Source organism: Eptatretus burgeri, chromosome 10 (assembly GCF_056783735.1).
Source record: "Eptatretus burgeri isolate ZD-2024b chromosome 10, Ebu_testis_v1, whole genome shotgun sequence".
NCBI lineage: Eukaryota > Metazoa > Chordata > Myxini > Myxiniformes > Myxinidae > Eptatretus > Eptatretus burgeri.
Window position 1 is genome coordinate 4782603 of NC_140970.1, and position 16002 is coordinate 4798604.

Here is a 16002-nt window from a genome sequence, read left to right on the forward strand (position 1 = left end):
ATTATACATTCCTTTCCTTTGAATATATCCAGGGTCTGTGTTTGTTCCCGTTGACATATCAGGAATAAAACCTTCGACAGACCCCTTTCCCATTCTATCACTGAATGTATAGAGTGTAAATTTCATCATTTCAGATACAGCAGAGACATAATCAACCGCTTCAACTTCTTGTGTTCCAATATACAATCGCACACTATCAAACATTTTCCAGAAGAAATCATTTACAAGTGTAGCGTTTGTGTTATTCCCAGCCTTAGTGAATTTAAATTTACACAACAAGAAACTTTCGGAGAGATTCAAATAGGTTTGTTGATTATTTATTTCAAAACTTTTTGTACCATTTGTATTCCAGTCTGTTCCAGTTATTGCATTTACCTTGAAGTAATCTTCTTTTTTAGTGGAGTTTGAGATAATAATAGTATCATCCAAATCATAGATACTATCAATTGCTTCCATACTTGTATTTATTTAGGAAAAAGATGTTAAAACTTTTGAAACCCTGATCCAAGTATTTGAATTATTTTCTGTCGTTCTTGGGGGACAACTGAGTTTTACCTTTCTTAATTTCTTTTATTGCTTGTAATTTATGAGATTCTTTCTGAGCATCTTTTATACTCTTTACAGCACCTGCTACATTTCCCACAGCAGAAGCAGTTGAACCAATTAGGTCTTTATGTTTAAGAATAGTTGAACCAATACCCATGAGAGTATCAATTATCCCATCTCCTCTAAATTGATGTCCAACACCCCTTTGTCTCTTAGGTTTATAGTATCCTCTACCAAGATACATACCTTCACCCTTGTAGTACGGGGAAAGGAACATCCCATCCCCTGTAATTATTTTATATTTTCCCAACTCGTGCTTCCTCACAATAACCATCGTATTTATTTATTGAAAAACTTCACGTAGGTGAATTCTGATGGATATAACTTCTCCATTAAAAGAAATCACACGATTATCTTGGTCGGTTATCCTAAAATTTACTCTGTGTATGGTTTTTCCTGACACAGGTAGATAAACCAAATTTTTAGGCTCCATATTGAATTTATAACCAATTGGGGTTGAGTATGCGCTGAATGAAAATATTGTATTTGTTTTTAATCCATCATTATAAGCACCATCAATCAAATCACAGTGAATTAACACCGAATTTATTCCTGAGGATATTTGAATGACATTATCACTGTAAAACGTCCCATTAGTTTCAATCTTTTTGAGGAGAAACCTAATAACTCTCTAAATGAATTATCAATTGTGAAATCAACCTTGTAGTTATTTTTAACTTTAATCGTTGATTTTGAAGTATGTTTTTGAATGTTTATAACAATATTTTTGGTTCATCACCCTGTTCTTTCATAAGACGAGCAATTTCGGAAGATATTTGAGAAATCTCGTATGCTCCGAGTGAGACTGTTATCGTTTTGTATCCACTTCCCGGATTATAACTAAACTTGTCATTTTTCTCGGTTATATTAAATAAGGTATTATAAGTCTCCATGGACAATAAAGATGCCTCATATTCTTTTGTTGTGTCAAGTTGTAGTGGGTATGGGAATGAAGATGTGTGGTCGCTTGTTGTGAAATTAAAACTCAGGATTGTGCTTCTCATCTTATTTAATATGAGTTAAAATGTCTTTATATTGAGATTTATTAATTATTTTCATGTTCATCAACTGGTCTAAAATGGCTGATGCTTCATTAAAACAATTGTTATTTCCAGCCTTCTTACTGCCGAACAACAATAACAGTCTATTAACTAATTGCGATGGGTCATTTGGAAGAAAACTAATACCTGAACCAAGGATACTTAAAGCCTGAATAATGTGTTTCTCCTTCTCATTCTTCCTACTTTTACCAGAAAGAATAACCTTATAATTTAGAGTGTTCAGCAAATCAATATATACTCTATCATCATTATTTTCCATATCCAATGGTTTATCAATATACTTTGATTCATCCCTCACAGTTGAACCTTGTCTTCCATCTTTTGTGAGAAGAAACATTAATCTCGGAGTTAGTTTAACAGGGGTTGAGCAGAACTTAAGAACCTTAATTCATCATTAAATATCAATACCTTTTCTTGAACAAGATGAAATATTGCTGGTTGTTCTGTTGGAATGAGTCCTGCTTTGGTTTTTGAATCCGCTGAATATTCATTGTTTTGAACAGCATTCACAATATAATCAGGGGGTTGATTAATCTCTTCCAGTTGTTGAAATAAACCTTCATCATCATATTCTAATTCTCCTAAATGCTCTAATTCTTCCTCCGTCATTTGACTGAAATCTTTTAACATTTGAAGCTTTCTAGGAGTATATTCTACTGTGGGAACTGTGGAAACATCTTTCATTTTTTCTTGGGAAGTCTTTAAAAGTGGTTTAAAAAATTTCTCTTGTTTTTTTTTCAAATGCTTCTTCGCCCGTTAGTTTCTGTCTGCGTTTCTTCTTTATGTCTTCCTGTTGTTTTACAACTTTTGAAACCAACTCTTGATGTTCCTTAAATCTTCTTGCTCTTTCTTTTGTATCCATTTATTTATTGTAAAATATCATTTAATGAATTGTAAAGATCAACAGGGAAATTTTCCTTTTCTTCATCATTCAAGTAGATGTGTTCAAATAAATCCTTTTCTTTAAATATTTCATCAAATTCTTTATTAACATTAATGCGAGTTGTAATTTCTTCTTCACTAATCCTTGCATCTCTGCTTTTCATACGTTTGTGTTGAGTTTCTTCATCAACATCAAAACCGAATGATAAAATCTTCACTCCGCTCAGATATTTAATAATTTGTCTCGTTCCTTCTGGATTAGTTTCTAATATCCCAACACCACCAGATTTTAGTTTCTTTAACTCACTCTTACAATGTGAATATTTTGTTGTACCAAGAGAAACCTCCTCAAATATTTGTCCTTCATTCCTCAATCGCATATGTTCCTCCACTGAAATATAGTGATAATCTTCACCTTTTACTTCTCCAGGTCTTATTGCTCTAGTTGTTGTTGATACAATGCGTATCACGGGGTGTTTTTAAGTAAATTTACAATATTCTCATTTGTACTACACAAGAACCTTGATTTATGAAAGTTTTTCCAGAAGCAGATTTACCCACAAGATTTATAATAATAGTTGTCATTTATATATGTAATTGTTTATAAAACAAAAAATATATCCCTTAATATCTCATCTTGTTTCACAACAATATATTTATATTTTTCAGTCGTGTGCTTCATATAATCCTCAAATTTCTTTTTACTACATAATGTAGAACAATTATCTCTCCAAAAATTATTGATATCTATTGAATTTAACTTGAATAAAATAAAAGTATTAGCATTGTTTCTGATGGAACGACGAGGAAGTTGAAAGTACGATTGACTAAGATAAATACAATTACAAGAAGAATGTCTCCCTCTTGTGTAGTAGCTGTCCATTACCGTTTGGTTTCTCTCATTAACACAATCATCAAAGATAACGAGGTTCTTTTTTGATTTATCCAAATCTTGGGGAGACGGTATATCATCCGTATTATCACTAAGAATACAAGTTATAAGATTTGATTTCTTTTTACATCTCTGTGTATCACAAAATAGTTGAATTATATCTTCAATGTTATAATCATTTAGGTTTTTTGACGTTTAAATAAACCTATTATATCTTCTTTTTGAAGACCAGCATTAAAACCTTGTGAGAGTAGTTGATACTCTGGTTGAAAACTCGACTTTGTGAAAATTATTAAATTATCATAATCTAAAAAGTTGGGAGTGAGGAGCATTTTTAAAAGTAAGCAGGTTTTTCCACATCCACTTGAACCAACTATGAGACATCTTAATGAATTTGGGAGATTTTTATGGTTGTTAAATTTTATCTTATTTTCCCAAATAGGTAAAAAATCATTCATTTATATATTTGAAAAACAGGTTATTTAATTTATTATTGGCTTTTTAGAAACTCTATATTTTATCCTAAGTTCAGGTTTAATTTCAAGATAATCCATTATTTTATTTATACAATATCTTGTGTTGATATTTCCCTGAAAATTACATCCATGAATAATATACAACAACAATCCTTTGAACATTTCTCTTATACGTTCAGTTTCTTCCCTTGTAAGGAAAGGTGTGTTATCATCCTCATACTTTACATTCATTTCTCTAATCAATCTTGTAAAGTAATTCATTTTTGGTGTAAATCTAAAAGAATTATTTTCCTTTTTATATTTTTTATTATCATTAATTAGAAGATAATCACAGAATATACATTGTTTATAGGCTTTTGACTCTGTGTTTAATCCCCGTCTTTCACACGCAGGACAATTCTCAAATTTGTCATATGGAGAATCAGGAAAGTCTAGCATATTTATAAAGTAAAACTTTACTTAAACTGAAATTCATCTATACTTTCAGTTGTATATTACCATCGATATCGATATACTTTTTTTCATTATCAGATTCAACGACAACATTTTTTATATTAAAGGTAATTTTAAAATTATCGTTAACTACTATTGAACGAAATGTCATTTCACCTGATATATTAACATCCTTTATTTCATCAAGATTTACATCTTTAGGGTTGTTGAAAAATACAAATTTCTCCTTGCATATTACAGATGGTCTTATCTTTTCTTTCTAAAGCTTCATCCATAAGGTTTTTGTTCTTTGATACTTTTTCTTGTTTCATTGCTTTTTCTAGTTTTGAATATATTACTAGAAGGAGAGGAGAAACTTTTGTTAGAGATACTTTAATTGATGTTCTACCAGGTATACTAAAAGCCCTTCCACTGAAGGAAATTGAAGAACTCATATTATTTACCATAATAGTTTTTATCCAATAGTTGTTATATTTATCTTTGTTCAATTTTACATCCTTGACATATTTCTCAGTATCTTTAACAGATGAAGAGATTGATTGAAACTTGTCTTTTGTGTCTTGAAACATTGTATTTATTAAGTGAAAAAGTTGGAGGATAAAATGTTTTTAAGCACAGATTCACCTATAAATTAAACGAAATTTTCATCAAGAAAATTTTAGTTCAAGCAAAGTTTTATTCTATAAATATGGTGAATACAACGTACTGCGATGTTTGTAATCACGAATATAAACATTATAGAAAACACCTCCGAACCAACAAACACACATTTAATCTATTTCATCAAATATCTCCTCTTGAGTTGGAAAGAAAACATTGTGATATCTGTTCAAAGGATGTTTTGAAGAGTAGTTATAATCAACATCTTCAATCACAAAAACACAAGAAAAATGAGTTTAAAGTAAAGGGAGACTATTATATTAAAAACACTGATGAGGCATTTAAAGGGCATATAAAAATAAGGATTTTTCAATTTGGAGAACCCGGTCCATCATCAATAGCTGAATCAATTGAAATAGTAAAACCCGATGTTGAAAAATTTATTAAAAAGACATTAAAAGAAATAAAAACTTTAAAGTTTTATATGGGAGTGAAAATGAATATGAAAAGACAAGATGAAGAACAAACTCCTTATATGAGAACAGATCTTCATTTTATAACATCATTTCAAGATTTTTTGAATAGTGGGGTTTATGAAGAACTATCAAGACAAGAGGAGGATGTTGATAATACAGTGGTAGGAAGTGGATTCAATATTAAAAAATCATCTTTTTAGATATACACATTCTAAAATCAAACCCTCTTAAAGCTTCTTCTTATATTGAATTACCAAAAGAAATAAAACTAAAGAAGGCAGTTGTTAATATTAAGAACAATGATAATAAATGTTTTCTCTGGTCTGTTCTTGCTCACTTACATCCACCAAAATGTAATTCAGAAAGAGTAAAACAATATATGAAATATGAGAATACCTTGGACATTAAAGATTTTAAATTCCCAATGCCACTAACAGATATTCCTAAATTTGAGAAAAAGAATAATCTTTCTATTAATGTATATGGATTAACGGATACAAACAAAGTTCAAATATTAAAAATTTCAAACAACTATAAAAATGAAGAAACACACATTGACCTTTTATATTTTAGTGTTGGAAAGAATTCACATTACACATACATCAATAATTTATCAAGATTAATCTCTTCTCAGGTATTCAGAACAGCAAACAAAATATATCCTTGTAAGCGATGTCTTAATTCATTTCATACAAAAGAACGATTAGAACAACATTCAAAATATTGTAGTAATCATAAATCAGCTGTAATTACAATGCCTAAACCTGGTGAAAAGATTTATTTTGAAGATTATAATAAATCTATCATGCACCCATTTGTGATATACGCTGATTTTGAATGTATCCTTAAAAAGATAAATACTGCTTCTCCTAATCCAAAAGAACCATATACAAATAAATATCAAAAACATATTCCTTGTGGTTTTTGTTATTATATCAAATCATCTGTTGGAGAAAAGTATAACAAACTTGAACATTATCGTGGAAAAAATGCTTCACAAGAGTTTGTAAAACGATTAGAAAAGGATTGTATAAGACTCACTAAATTAATGAAAGAAACAAATGAACCGATGAAATTAACCAAAGAAGAAAAATTAGAATTTAGAATGAACAATATCTGTCATATTTGTGAGGGGGAAATTAAGGAGTTTAAAGTTAGAGACCATTGTCATCTTACTGGTAAATATAGAGGTCCCGCTCATTCCTGTTGTAATCTTAATTATAAATTACCTTCTTTTATTCCAGTCTTTCTTCACAACAGCGCCAACTATGATACACATCTATTTATAAATGAACTTTCAAAAACACCAGGGAATATTTCTGCTATAACAAACACAAGTCAAAAGTATATTTCATTTTCAAAAATGATATTCACAAAACCTATAACTCGTATTAGGTTTTTAGATTCTTACAAGTTTATGGGAACACCACTAGCCTACCTCGCATCAAATCTAAGCTCCACGGACTCTTTTCCAAATCTTAATTCATTCTTTCCAAAAGAGGAAATTCTCACTAAAGAGGAAATTCAGATTAAAGAGAGAATTCAAAGTAAAGAGGAAATTCTAACTGAAGATGAAATTCTAATTATAAAGAAAATTCGAACTAAAGAGGAAATTCAGATTAAAGATGAAATTCTGATTAAAGAAGGAATTCTTACGAGAGAGGAAATTCAAACAAGGAATGAAATTCAAAGTAAAGAGAAAATTCTTACAAGTAAGGGAATTTATCCTTATGATTATATGGATTCATTTATGAGATTTAAAGAAACACAACTTCCTTCAAAAGAAAGTTTCTATAATAACCTTTATGAAGAAGAGATAAGTGATAAGGAATATAAACACGCACAAGAAATATGGAAAATATTTAAGATAAAGAACCTTGGAGAATATCATGATTTATATCTAAAAACAGATGTTTTATTGTTAGCTGATGTGTTTGAGGCTTTTAGAACACTCTGTCATAATAAAAATTGTTATGGATTAGACCCTGCCCACTATTTCACAGCTCCTGGTTTAGCTTGGAGTGCAATGTTGAAAATGACAAAACAAGATATAGATTTAATCAGTGATGTTGATATGCTTTTGATGATTGAGAAGTCCAAGAGAGGTGGAATATCACAAGTATGTTCAAAAAGATATGCTAAAGCAAATAATAAATATCTTCCAAATTATAATAGTGAAAAAGATAGTAATTATTTGATGTATTTTGATGCTAATAATTTGTATGGATGGGCAATGTCTCAATCTCTGCCTTATGGTAAATTAGAGTGGGTGGAAGAAAAGGATTATGAAAAGGCTTTGATGAATATTGTTATTTCTTCTCAAGAGGAATTGAATGACGAAGAAGAAGGTTATTATTTTGAAGTTGATTTGAGGTACCCGAGTGATCTTCATAATAAGCATAAAGATCTTCCTTTTGCATGTGAGAAAGAAACTCCAAAGAAAGAATGGTTAAGTGATTATCATAAAAGTTTTAATATTAAAGGCAAATCAACAGAAAAGTTATTAACAACATTCTATGATAAAGAGGGATATGTTTTACATCAGAGAAGCTTAAAACAGTTTTTGAGAGAAGGATTGAGAGTAGCTAAAATTCATAGAGTTTTAAAATTTAAACAAAGTCCTTGGGTGAAAAAGTATATTCAATTCAATACAGATATGAGAGCAAATACCAAAGTAAAATTTGAAGGGGACTTTTATAAATTAATGAATAATGCTGTATTTGGAAAGACTATGGAAAATGTTAGAAACAGGCAAAACATTAGATTCGCAACATCTTGGAAAGAAGCTTCGAGATTGATAAATAAACCAAGTTTTGAGAGAGAAGAGGTTTTTCAGAGAACTTTTCTGCAATTCATATGAAAAAGGAAAGTATTGTAATGGATAAACCAATTTATATTGGAACAGCAGTTCTTGATTTATCAAAGATATTGATGTATGATTATTTGTATAATGACTTAAAGAAAGAGTATGGTGAAAATGTTTCATTGTTGTATATGGATACTGATAGTTTTATCCTAGATATAAAAACTGATGATGTTTATGAAGATATGAAGAAAAATATTGGAGTATATGATACAAGTAATTTCAGCAAGAAGAGTGAGTTATTTTCCAAAAAGAATGAAAAGGTTATTGGTAAGTTTAAGGATGAGTTGGGTGGAAAAGTAATGAGTGAGTTTATTGGATTGAGAGCAAAGGCATATGCTTATAAGTATGGTGAACAGATTGATAAGAGGTTAAAGGGAATAAAGAAATATGTAATAAAGAAATCAATAACTTTTAGAAATTATTATAATTGTTTGATGAATAAGAAAGAAGAATATAGGAAAATGAATACAATAAGAAGTTATAAACATAACATATATAGTGAAGAAGTAAATAAAAAGGCATTAGGAGCCTTTGATGATAAGAGATTTATTTTAGATAATGGAATAGATTGTGTTCCATATGGATATTGTATGATAGAGTGTATAAAATAGATTATGTTTTAACGATGGGAAGATGGGTTAGGGTTTTTCAAGGGCTACCGCCGCGTTTTTTCACAATATATAAATGGTTAAACCAAGTATTAATCAAACTAAAGAGTGGAGAAAATCTCAGTCTTGGTATATAAATGGAAAACATAATGAATGTGAAAAATATCAAATAAGTCTTATTGAAAAAATAACTAAAACAAAGGTAAATAAAACAAATAAGCGAATTAATTTAAAAACTAGTAAGTTAGAGGATGTAAAGAAAAAAATGAATATCCTTGAATGGACTGAAAACTTTGATGGTTATCAATTGAACAATGAAAAAACAATTTACTATAATCTCAAAATGATATGTGGCTCAGGAGGTGGTCAGATGAGAGCATTAAGAGAAGTTTATCATTTCGTAATGGCACAAATGGGGTATCTTAAAAAATATAAAGATTCAAATGTTTTGTTTGTCAATATTTTAGATGGGGATTATTGTGCAAAGAAAATTAAACTATTGAAGGAATTTGAGAATGAACAAATCTTTATAGGTTCAATGAGTGAGCTGTTCAACCCCCAGGTGTTCAATTCAATGAGGTTCAACCTCCAAGTTAAAAGGGGGGACAAATAAATATACCTTGGGATAAAAAGGGGATTTATTTTTAGGGAAAAAAAATATAAATCGCTGAAAATCCCCCATTCATTTACATGGGGAAAAGTGAGCCAGAATCAGTATTCTTACCCTACTTAGGGCCTACTAGCCCACTATAGGGCCTACTAGCTTACTATAGGGCCTACTAGCCTACTGTAGGGCCTACTAGCCTACTATAGGGCCTACTAGCCTACTATAGGGCCTACTAGCCAACTATAGGGTCTACTAGCCTACTATAGGGCCTACAAGCCTACTATAGGGCCCACTAGCCTACTATAGGGTCTACTATCCTACTATAGGGCCTACTAGCCGACTATAGGGTCTACTGGCCTACTATAGGGCCTACTAGCTTACTATAGGGCCTACTAGCCTACTGTAGGGCCTACTCGCCTACTATAGGGCCTACTAGCCTACTATAGGGCCTACTAGCCTACTATAGGGCCTACTAGCGTACTGTAGGGCTTACTATCCTACTATAGGGCCAACTATAGGGCCTACTCGCCTACTATAGGGTCTACTAGCCTACTATAGGGCCTACTATTGTACTATAGGGCCTACTAGCCTACTGTAGGGCCTACTAGCTTACTATAGGGCCTACTAGCCTACTGTAGGGCCTACTAGCCTACTATAGGGCCTACTAGCTTACTATAGGGCCTACTAGCCTACTGTAGGGCCTACTAGCCTACTATAGGGCCTACTAGCCGACTATAGGGTCTACTAGCCTACTATAGGGCCTACTAGCTTACTATAGGGCCTACTAGCCTACTATAGGGCCTACTAGCGTACTGTAGGGCTTACTATCCTACTATAGGGCCAACTATAGGGCCTACTCGCCTACTATAGGGTCTACTAGCCTACTATAGGGCCTACTATTGTACTATAGGGCCTACTAGCCAACTGTAGGGCCTACTAGCTTACTATAGGGCCTACTAGCCTACTGTAGGGCCTACTAGCCTACTATAGGGCCTACTAGCTTACTATAGGGCCTACTAGCCTACTGTAGGGCCTACTAGCCTACTATAGGGCCTACTAGCCGACTATAGGGTCTACTAGCCTACTATAGGGCCTACTAGCTTACTATAGGGCCTACTAGCCTACTATAGGGCCTACTAGCGTACTGTAGGGCTTACTATCCTACTATAGGGCCTACTCGCCTACTATAGGGTCTACTAGCCTACTATAGGGCCTACTAGCCTACTATAGGGCCTACTAGCCTACTATAGGGTCTACTATCCTACTATAGGGCCTACTAGCCTACTATAGGGTCGACTAGCCTACTATAGGGCCTACTAGTGTACTATAGGGTCTACTAGCCTACTATAGGGCCTACTAGCCTACTATAGGGCCTACTAGCCTACTATAGGGTCTACTATCCTACTATAGGGCCTACTAGCCTACTATAGGGCCTACTAGCCTACTATAGGGTCTACTATCCTACTATAGGGCCTACTAGCCTACTATAGGGTCTACTAGCCTACTATAGGGCCTACTAGCTTACTATAGGGCCTACTAGCCTACTGTAGGGCCTACTAGCCTACTATAGGGCCTACTAGCTTACTATAGGGCCTACTAGCCTACTGTAGGGCCTACTAGCCTACTATAGGGCCTACTAGCCTACTATAGGGCCTACTAGCGTACTGTAGGGCTTACTATCCTACTATAGGGCCAACGATAGGGCCTACTCGCCTACTATAGGGTCTACTAGCCTACTATAGGGCCTACTAGTGTACTATAGGGCCTACTAGCCTACTATAGGGCCTACTAGCCGACTATAGGGTCTACTAGCCTACTATGGGGCCTACTAGCCAACTATAGGGCCGACTAGCCTATTATAGGGCCGACTAGCCTACTATAGGGCCTACTAGCCGACTATAGGGTCTACTAGCCTACTATAGGGCCTACTAGCCAACTATAGTGCCGACTAGCCTATTATAGGGCCGACTAGCCTACTATAGGGCCTACTAGCCAACTATAGGGTCGACTAGCCTACTATAGGGCCTACTAGCCTACTATAGGGCCTACTAGCCTACTACAGGGTCTACTATCCTACTATAGGGCCTACTAGCCTACTGTAGGGCCTACTAGCCTACTATAGGGCCTACTAGCCTACTATAGGGCCGACGAGCCTACTGTAGGGCCTACTAGTGTACTATAGGGTCGACTAGCCTACTATAGGGCCTACGAGCCTACTGTAGGGCCTACTAGCCTACTATAGGGCCTACTAGCCTACTATAGGGCCGACTAGCCTACTGTAGGACCTACTAGTGTACTATAGGGCCGACTAGCCTACTATAGGGCCTACTAGCCGACTATAGGGTCTACTAGCCTACTATAGGGCCTACTAGCCTACTATAGGGCCTACTAGCCTACTATAGGGCCTACTAGTGTACTATAGGGCCTACTTGCCTACTATAGGGCCAACTAGCCTACTATAGGGCCGACAAGCCTACTATAGGGCCTACTAGTGTACTATAGGGTCTACTAGCCTACTATAGGGCCTACTAGCCTACTATAGGGCTGACTAGCCGACTCTAGGGTCTACTTGCCTACTATAGGGCCTACTAGCCTACTAGCCTACTATAGGGCCTACGAGCATACTATAGGGCCGACTAGCCTATTATAGGGCCGACTAGCCTACTATAGGGCCTACTAGCCGACTATAGGGTCTACTAGCCTACTATAGGGCCTACTAGCTTACTATAGGGCCTACTAGCCTACTGTAGGGCCTACTAGCCTACTATAGGGCCTACTAGCCTACTATAGGGCCGACTAGCCTACTGTAGGGCCTACTCGCCTACTATAGGGCCTACGAGCCTACTATAGGGCCGACTAGCCTACTATAGGGTCTACTAGCCTACTATAGGGCCTACTAGCCTACTATAGGGCCTACGAGCCTACTATAGGGCCTACTAGCCGACTATAGGGCCTACTAGCCTACTATAGGGCCGACTTGCCGACTATAGGGTCTACTAGCCTACTATCGGGCCTACTAGCCTACTATAGGGCCGACTAGCCGACTGTAGGGTCTACTAGCCTACTATAGGGCCTACTAGCCTACTAGAGGGCCTACTATAGGGCCTACTAGCCGACTATAGGGCCTACTAGCCTACTATAGGGCCTACTAGCCTACTATAGGGCCGACTAGCCTATTATAGGGCCGACTAGCCTACTATAGGGCCTACTAGCCGACTATAGGGTCTACTAGCCTACTATAGGGCCTACTAGCCTACTATAGGGCCGACTAGCCGACTATAGGGCCTACTAGCCTACTATAGGGCCTACTAGCCGACTATAGGGCCTACTAGCCTACTATAGGGCCTACTAGCCTACTATAGGGCCGACTAGCCTATTATAGGGCCGACTAGCCTACTATAGGGCCTACTAGCCGACTATAGGGTCTACTAGCCTACTATAGGGCCTACTAGCCTACTATAGGGCCGACTAGCCGACTATAGGGCCTACTAGCCTACTATAGGGCCGACTAGCCTATTATAGGGCCGACTAGCCTACTATAGGGCCTACTAGCCTACTATAGGGCCTACTAGCCGACTATAGGGTCTACTAGCCTACTATAGGGCCTACTAGCCTACTATAGGGCCTACTAGCCTACTATAGGGCCGACTAGCCTATTATAGGGCCGACTAGCCTACTATAGGGCCTACTCGCCGACTATAGGGTCTACTAGCCTACTATAGGGCCTACTAGCCTACTATTACGGCCGACTCGCCGACTATAGGGTCTACTAGCCTACTATAGGGCCTACTAGCCTACTATAGGGCCGACTAGCCTATTATAGGGCCGACTAGCCTACTATAGGGCCTACTCGCCGACTATAGGGTCTACTAGCCTACTATAGGGCCTACTAGCCTACTATTACGGCCGACTCGCCGACTATAGGGTCTACTAGCCTACTATAGGGCCGACTAGCCTACTATAGGGCCTACTAGTGTACTATAGGGCCGACTAGCCTATTATAGGGCCGACTAGCCTACTATAGGGCCTACTCGCCGACTATAGGGTCTACTAGCCTACTATAGGGCCTACTAGCCTACTATTACGGCCGACTCGCCGACTATAGGGTCTACTAGCCTACTATAGGGCCGACTAGCCTACTATAGGGCCTACTAGTGTACTATAGGGCCGACAAGCCTACTATAGGGCCTACTAGTGTACTATCGGGCCTACTAGCCTACTATCGGGCCTACGAGCCTACTATAGGGCCTACTAGCCTACTATAGGGCCTACTAGCCTACTATAGGGCCTACTAGCCTACTATAGGGCCTCCTAGCCTACTATAGGGCCTACTAGCGCACTGTAGGGCTTACTAGCCTACTATAGGGCCTACTAGCCTACTATAGGGCCTACTAGCCTACTCCTTGGGTGATCAGAGAACCCCCAAGTCCCCGGTAGGCCCCCAATCACTGGTGGGCCCAAGGCCAATGGTCTATGTTGCCTATTGGAAAATCCGACCCTGATTGTACGGAAGGAAGCCTGAGTTGCTTTTTCCTGAAAATCTCCACGGGCAATGTCAGAAAACGGTGGAGACGTCAGCAGAGGGCGCTGCATCGTGGAGCATGCAGCTATGAATCAAAGACGTTAAGCCGACCGTCCTTTGTGCAGTCACCTCCATTGGATTAATGGTTCCATTTCGCGTCTCAGACGTCGTGGAGGGACTGCCGCACTATTACGAGATTATATAGATCGGAAGGCTTCCTTAAAGTTCCAAACGAAGACGGTAATTAAAAATAAAACGAAGAACGAGCTGGGTGCGGCCGATCGCCGGGGCGACGTAGGCCTCTCGTGTGGGCGGAAGTCGTCCCCTGAGGTGGGCCAGAGTATCGTATTTGTAAAAACACTGGGTTCCAGTTACCCAGCAGCCGGTACAATGGCTTACCTATCGAGCGACCTAAACGTGAGGGTAACGTGAACCTACTTTTGTTTATCCCGACACTTCAGAATTAACGGAATTGCGTCACGGACGTTCTTTATTATCTTTCTCACGACTTGTGTAACATTTTAAAAACGTCGACAATAACAATGTTCTGCTCGGCTTGGGTTCCTCCATAAGTAACCATTTAACTCGTCGCTCTCTTCGGCGGTGGCCGTGGGTGCGATGACGTCATCACTCGCTGTCTCGGTGCCTGCGGTTACGATGACGTCATCGCTCGCTGTCTTGGTGCCTGCGGTTACGATGACGTCATCGCTCCCCTATCAAGGCCCGAAAAGTCGGACTTTTTTGGGGATTATATATCTTTACGTGGGAAACGAACTTTTCTAACTGCATATCTCGCTTTGTGGATGATTTCCGTTTGTTGTTTTCTTGTTTTTGCTTTGGGAAACACTTTTGTTGAAGCCCGAGTCACATGAAAACTACCTGACTATTATTATTATTACGTGATGAACGCGGATTACACGATATCTGGAGTACAGTACATGATAATTGTTCACACTGGTTGGACTCGATGTGTCAAAGTCAGCAATGAATGGCATTTGTAAAAGTCCAAGATTCTGCAAGAACTTTGCATGAAAATTATTATTCTGACTAATGATGCGAAAACATATTTAAACTCAAACCCTTAGTGCTGCCACTTATTTTTTAAATATTTTTTTGTAAACATTGTCGAGGCTCAAATGAGAGCAAACACACAACGCACAGCAAGGGGGGCATGAGATGAGAGGGGCGGGGGAGGGAAGGACAAAACAGGGGGGAACAGGGACATTCGGAGATCTGTGGAAGGGAGAGGGATGGGGTGGAGAACACGGGGGTAGAAAAGATCGAGGATTTGGATGGGGGATGATAGGAGGTGGTGGTGAACTGATGTTTTGAAGGCCTGGAGGGAAGAATGGGATTGAACAGAGTGAGGGAGTTTATTCCAAAGGTGGGAAAAAAAGAGGATTGAAAGAGTGAAAGTGAGCAGTGATTCGTGATTTTGGTAGTTTTACCAGAAGGGGGTTGTTGGCGGACCTTGAGCGCCCTGCGGAAATGTGGTGGGGACAAATCGCAGAGAGAGAGAGAGAGAGAGAGAGAGAGAGAGAGAGAGAGAGAGAGAGAGAGAGAGAGAGAGAGAGAGAGAGAGAGAGAGAGAGAGAGAGAGCAGGGGGGGGAGGGGCGAGGCCGGAGAAGAGACAGCAGAAGACAGAAAGACCACCGACCTGCCTGTGATGAGAGAGTGAAAGGCTCAAAGACTCAGCTTCATTGCAGGAGATGCCAATGATCCGAAATGCCCTGGTTTCCGCAGCGTGAAGCCGAGAGAGGTGGGAGGCAGGAGCACCAGCCCAGAGGGGAGAGCAGTACTCCATCAGGCTGCGGACAAAAGCTTTGTAAGTGGTCAGGAGCTCAGGTGGGCCGGGGAAGGACTTTGCACGACGGAGGATTCTCAGTCGTGACTGGCTTTGGAGGCCAGGTTGGAAATGTGGCTTTCCCAGGAAAGGTTATGGCAGATAGTGA

The 16002-nt window shown here is 37.9% G+C and overlaps 1 protein-coding gene and 1 long non-coding RNA gene across 6 annotated transcripts in view; one reads left to right on the plus strand and one right to left on the minus strand.

Moving 5' to 3' along the window:
- LOC147017858 (uncharacterized) overlaps window positions 1–16002 on the minus strand; it is a 129495-nt gene that overhangs the window by 111196 nt on the left and 2297 nt on the right. The window lies entirely within an intron of this gene.
- Window positions 14161–16002, plus strand: part of LOC147017861 (serine/threonine-protein kinase 25-like) — a 17407-nt gene continuing 15565 nt past the window's right edge. For 2 of the 5 annotated variants that reach the window (XM_085896912.1, XM_085896914.1), the window contains exon 1: window positions 14312–14472. In XM_085896912.1, coding sequence (XP_085753038.1) covers window positions 14440–14472 — 33 coding nt within the window. In that variant the 5' untranslated portion in view covers window positions 14312–14439. Of the gene's footprint in view, window positions 14473–16002 lie in introns of all 5 variants that reach the window. The other 3 variants (XM_085896917.1, XM_085896916.1, XM_085896913.1) reach the window with 3 other exon arrangements.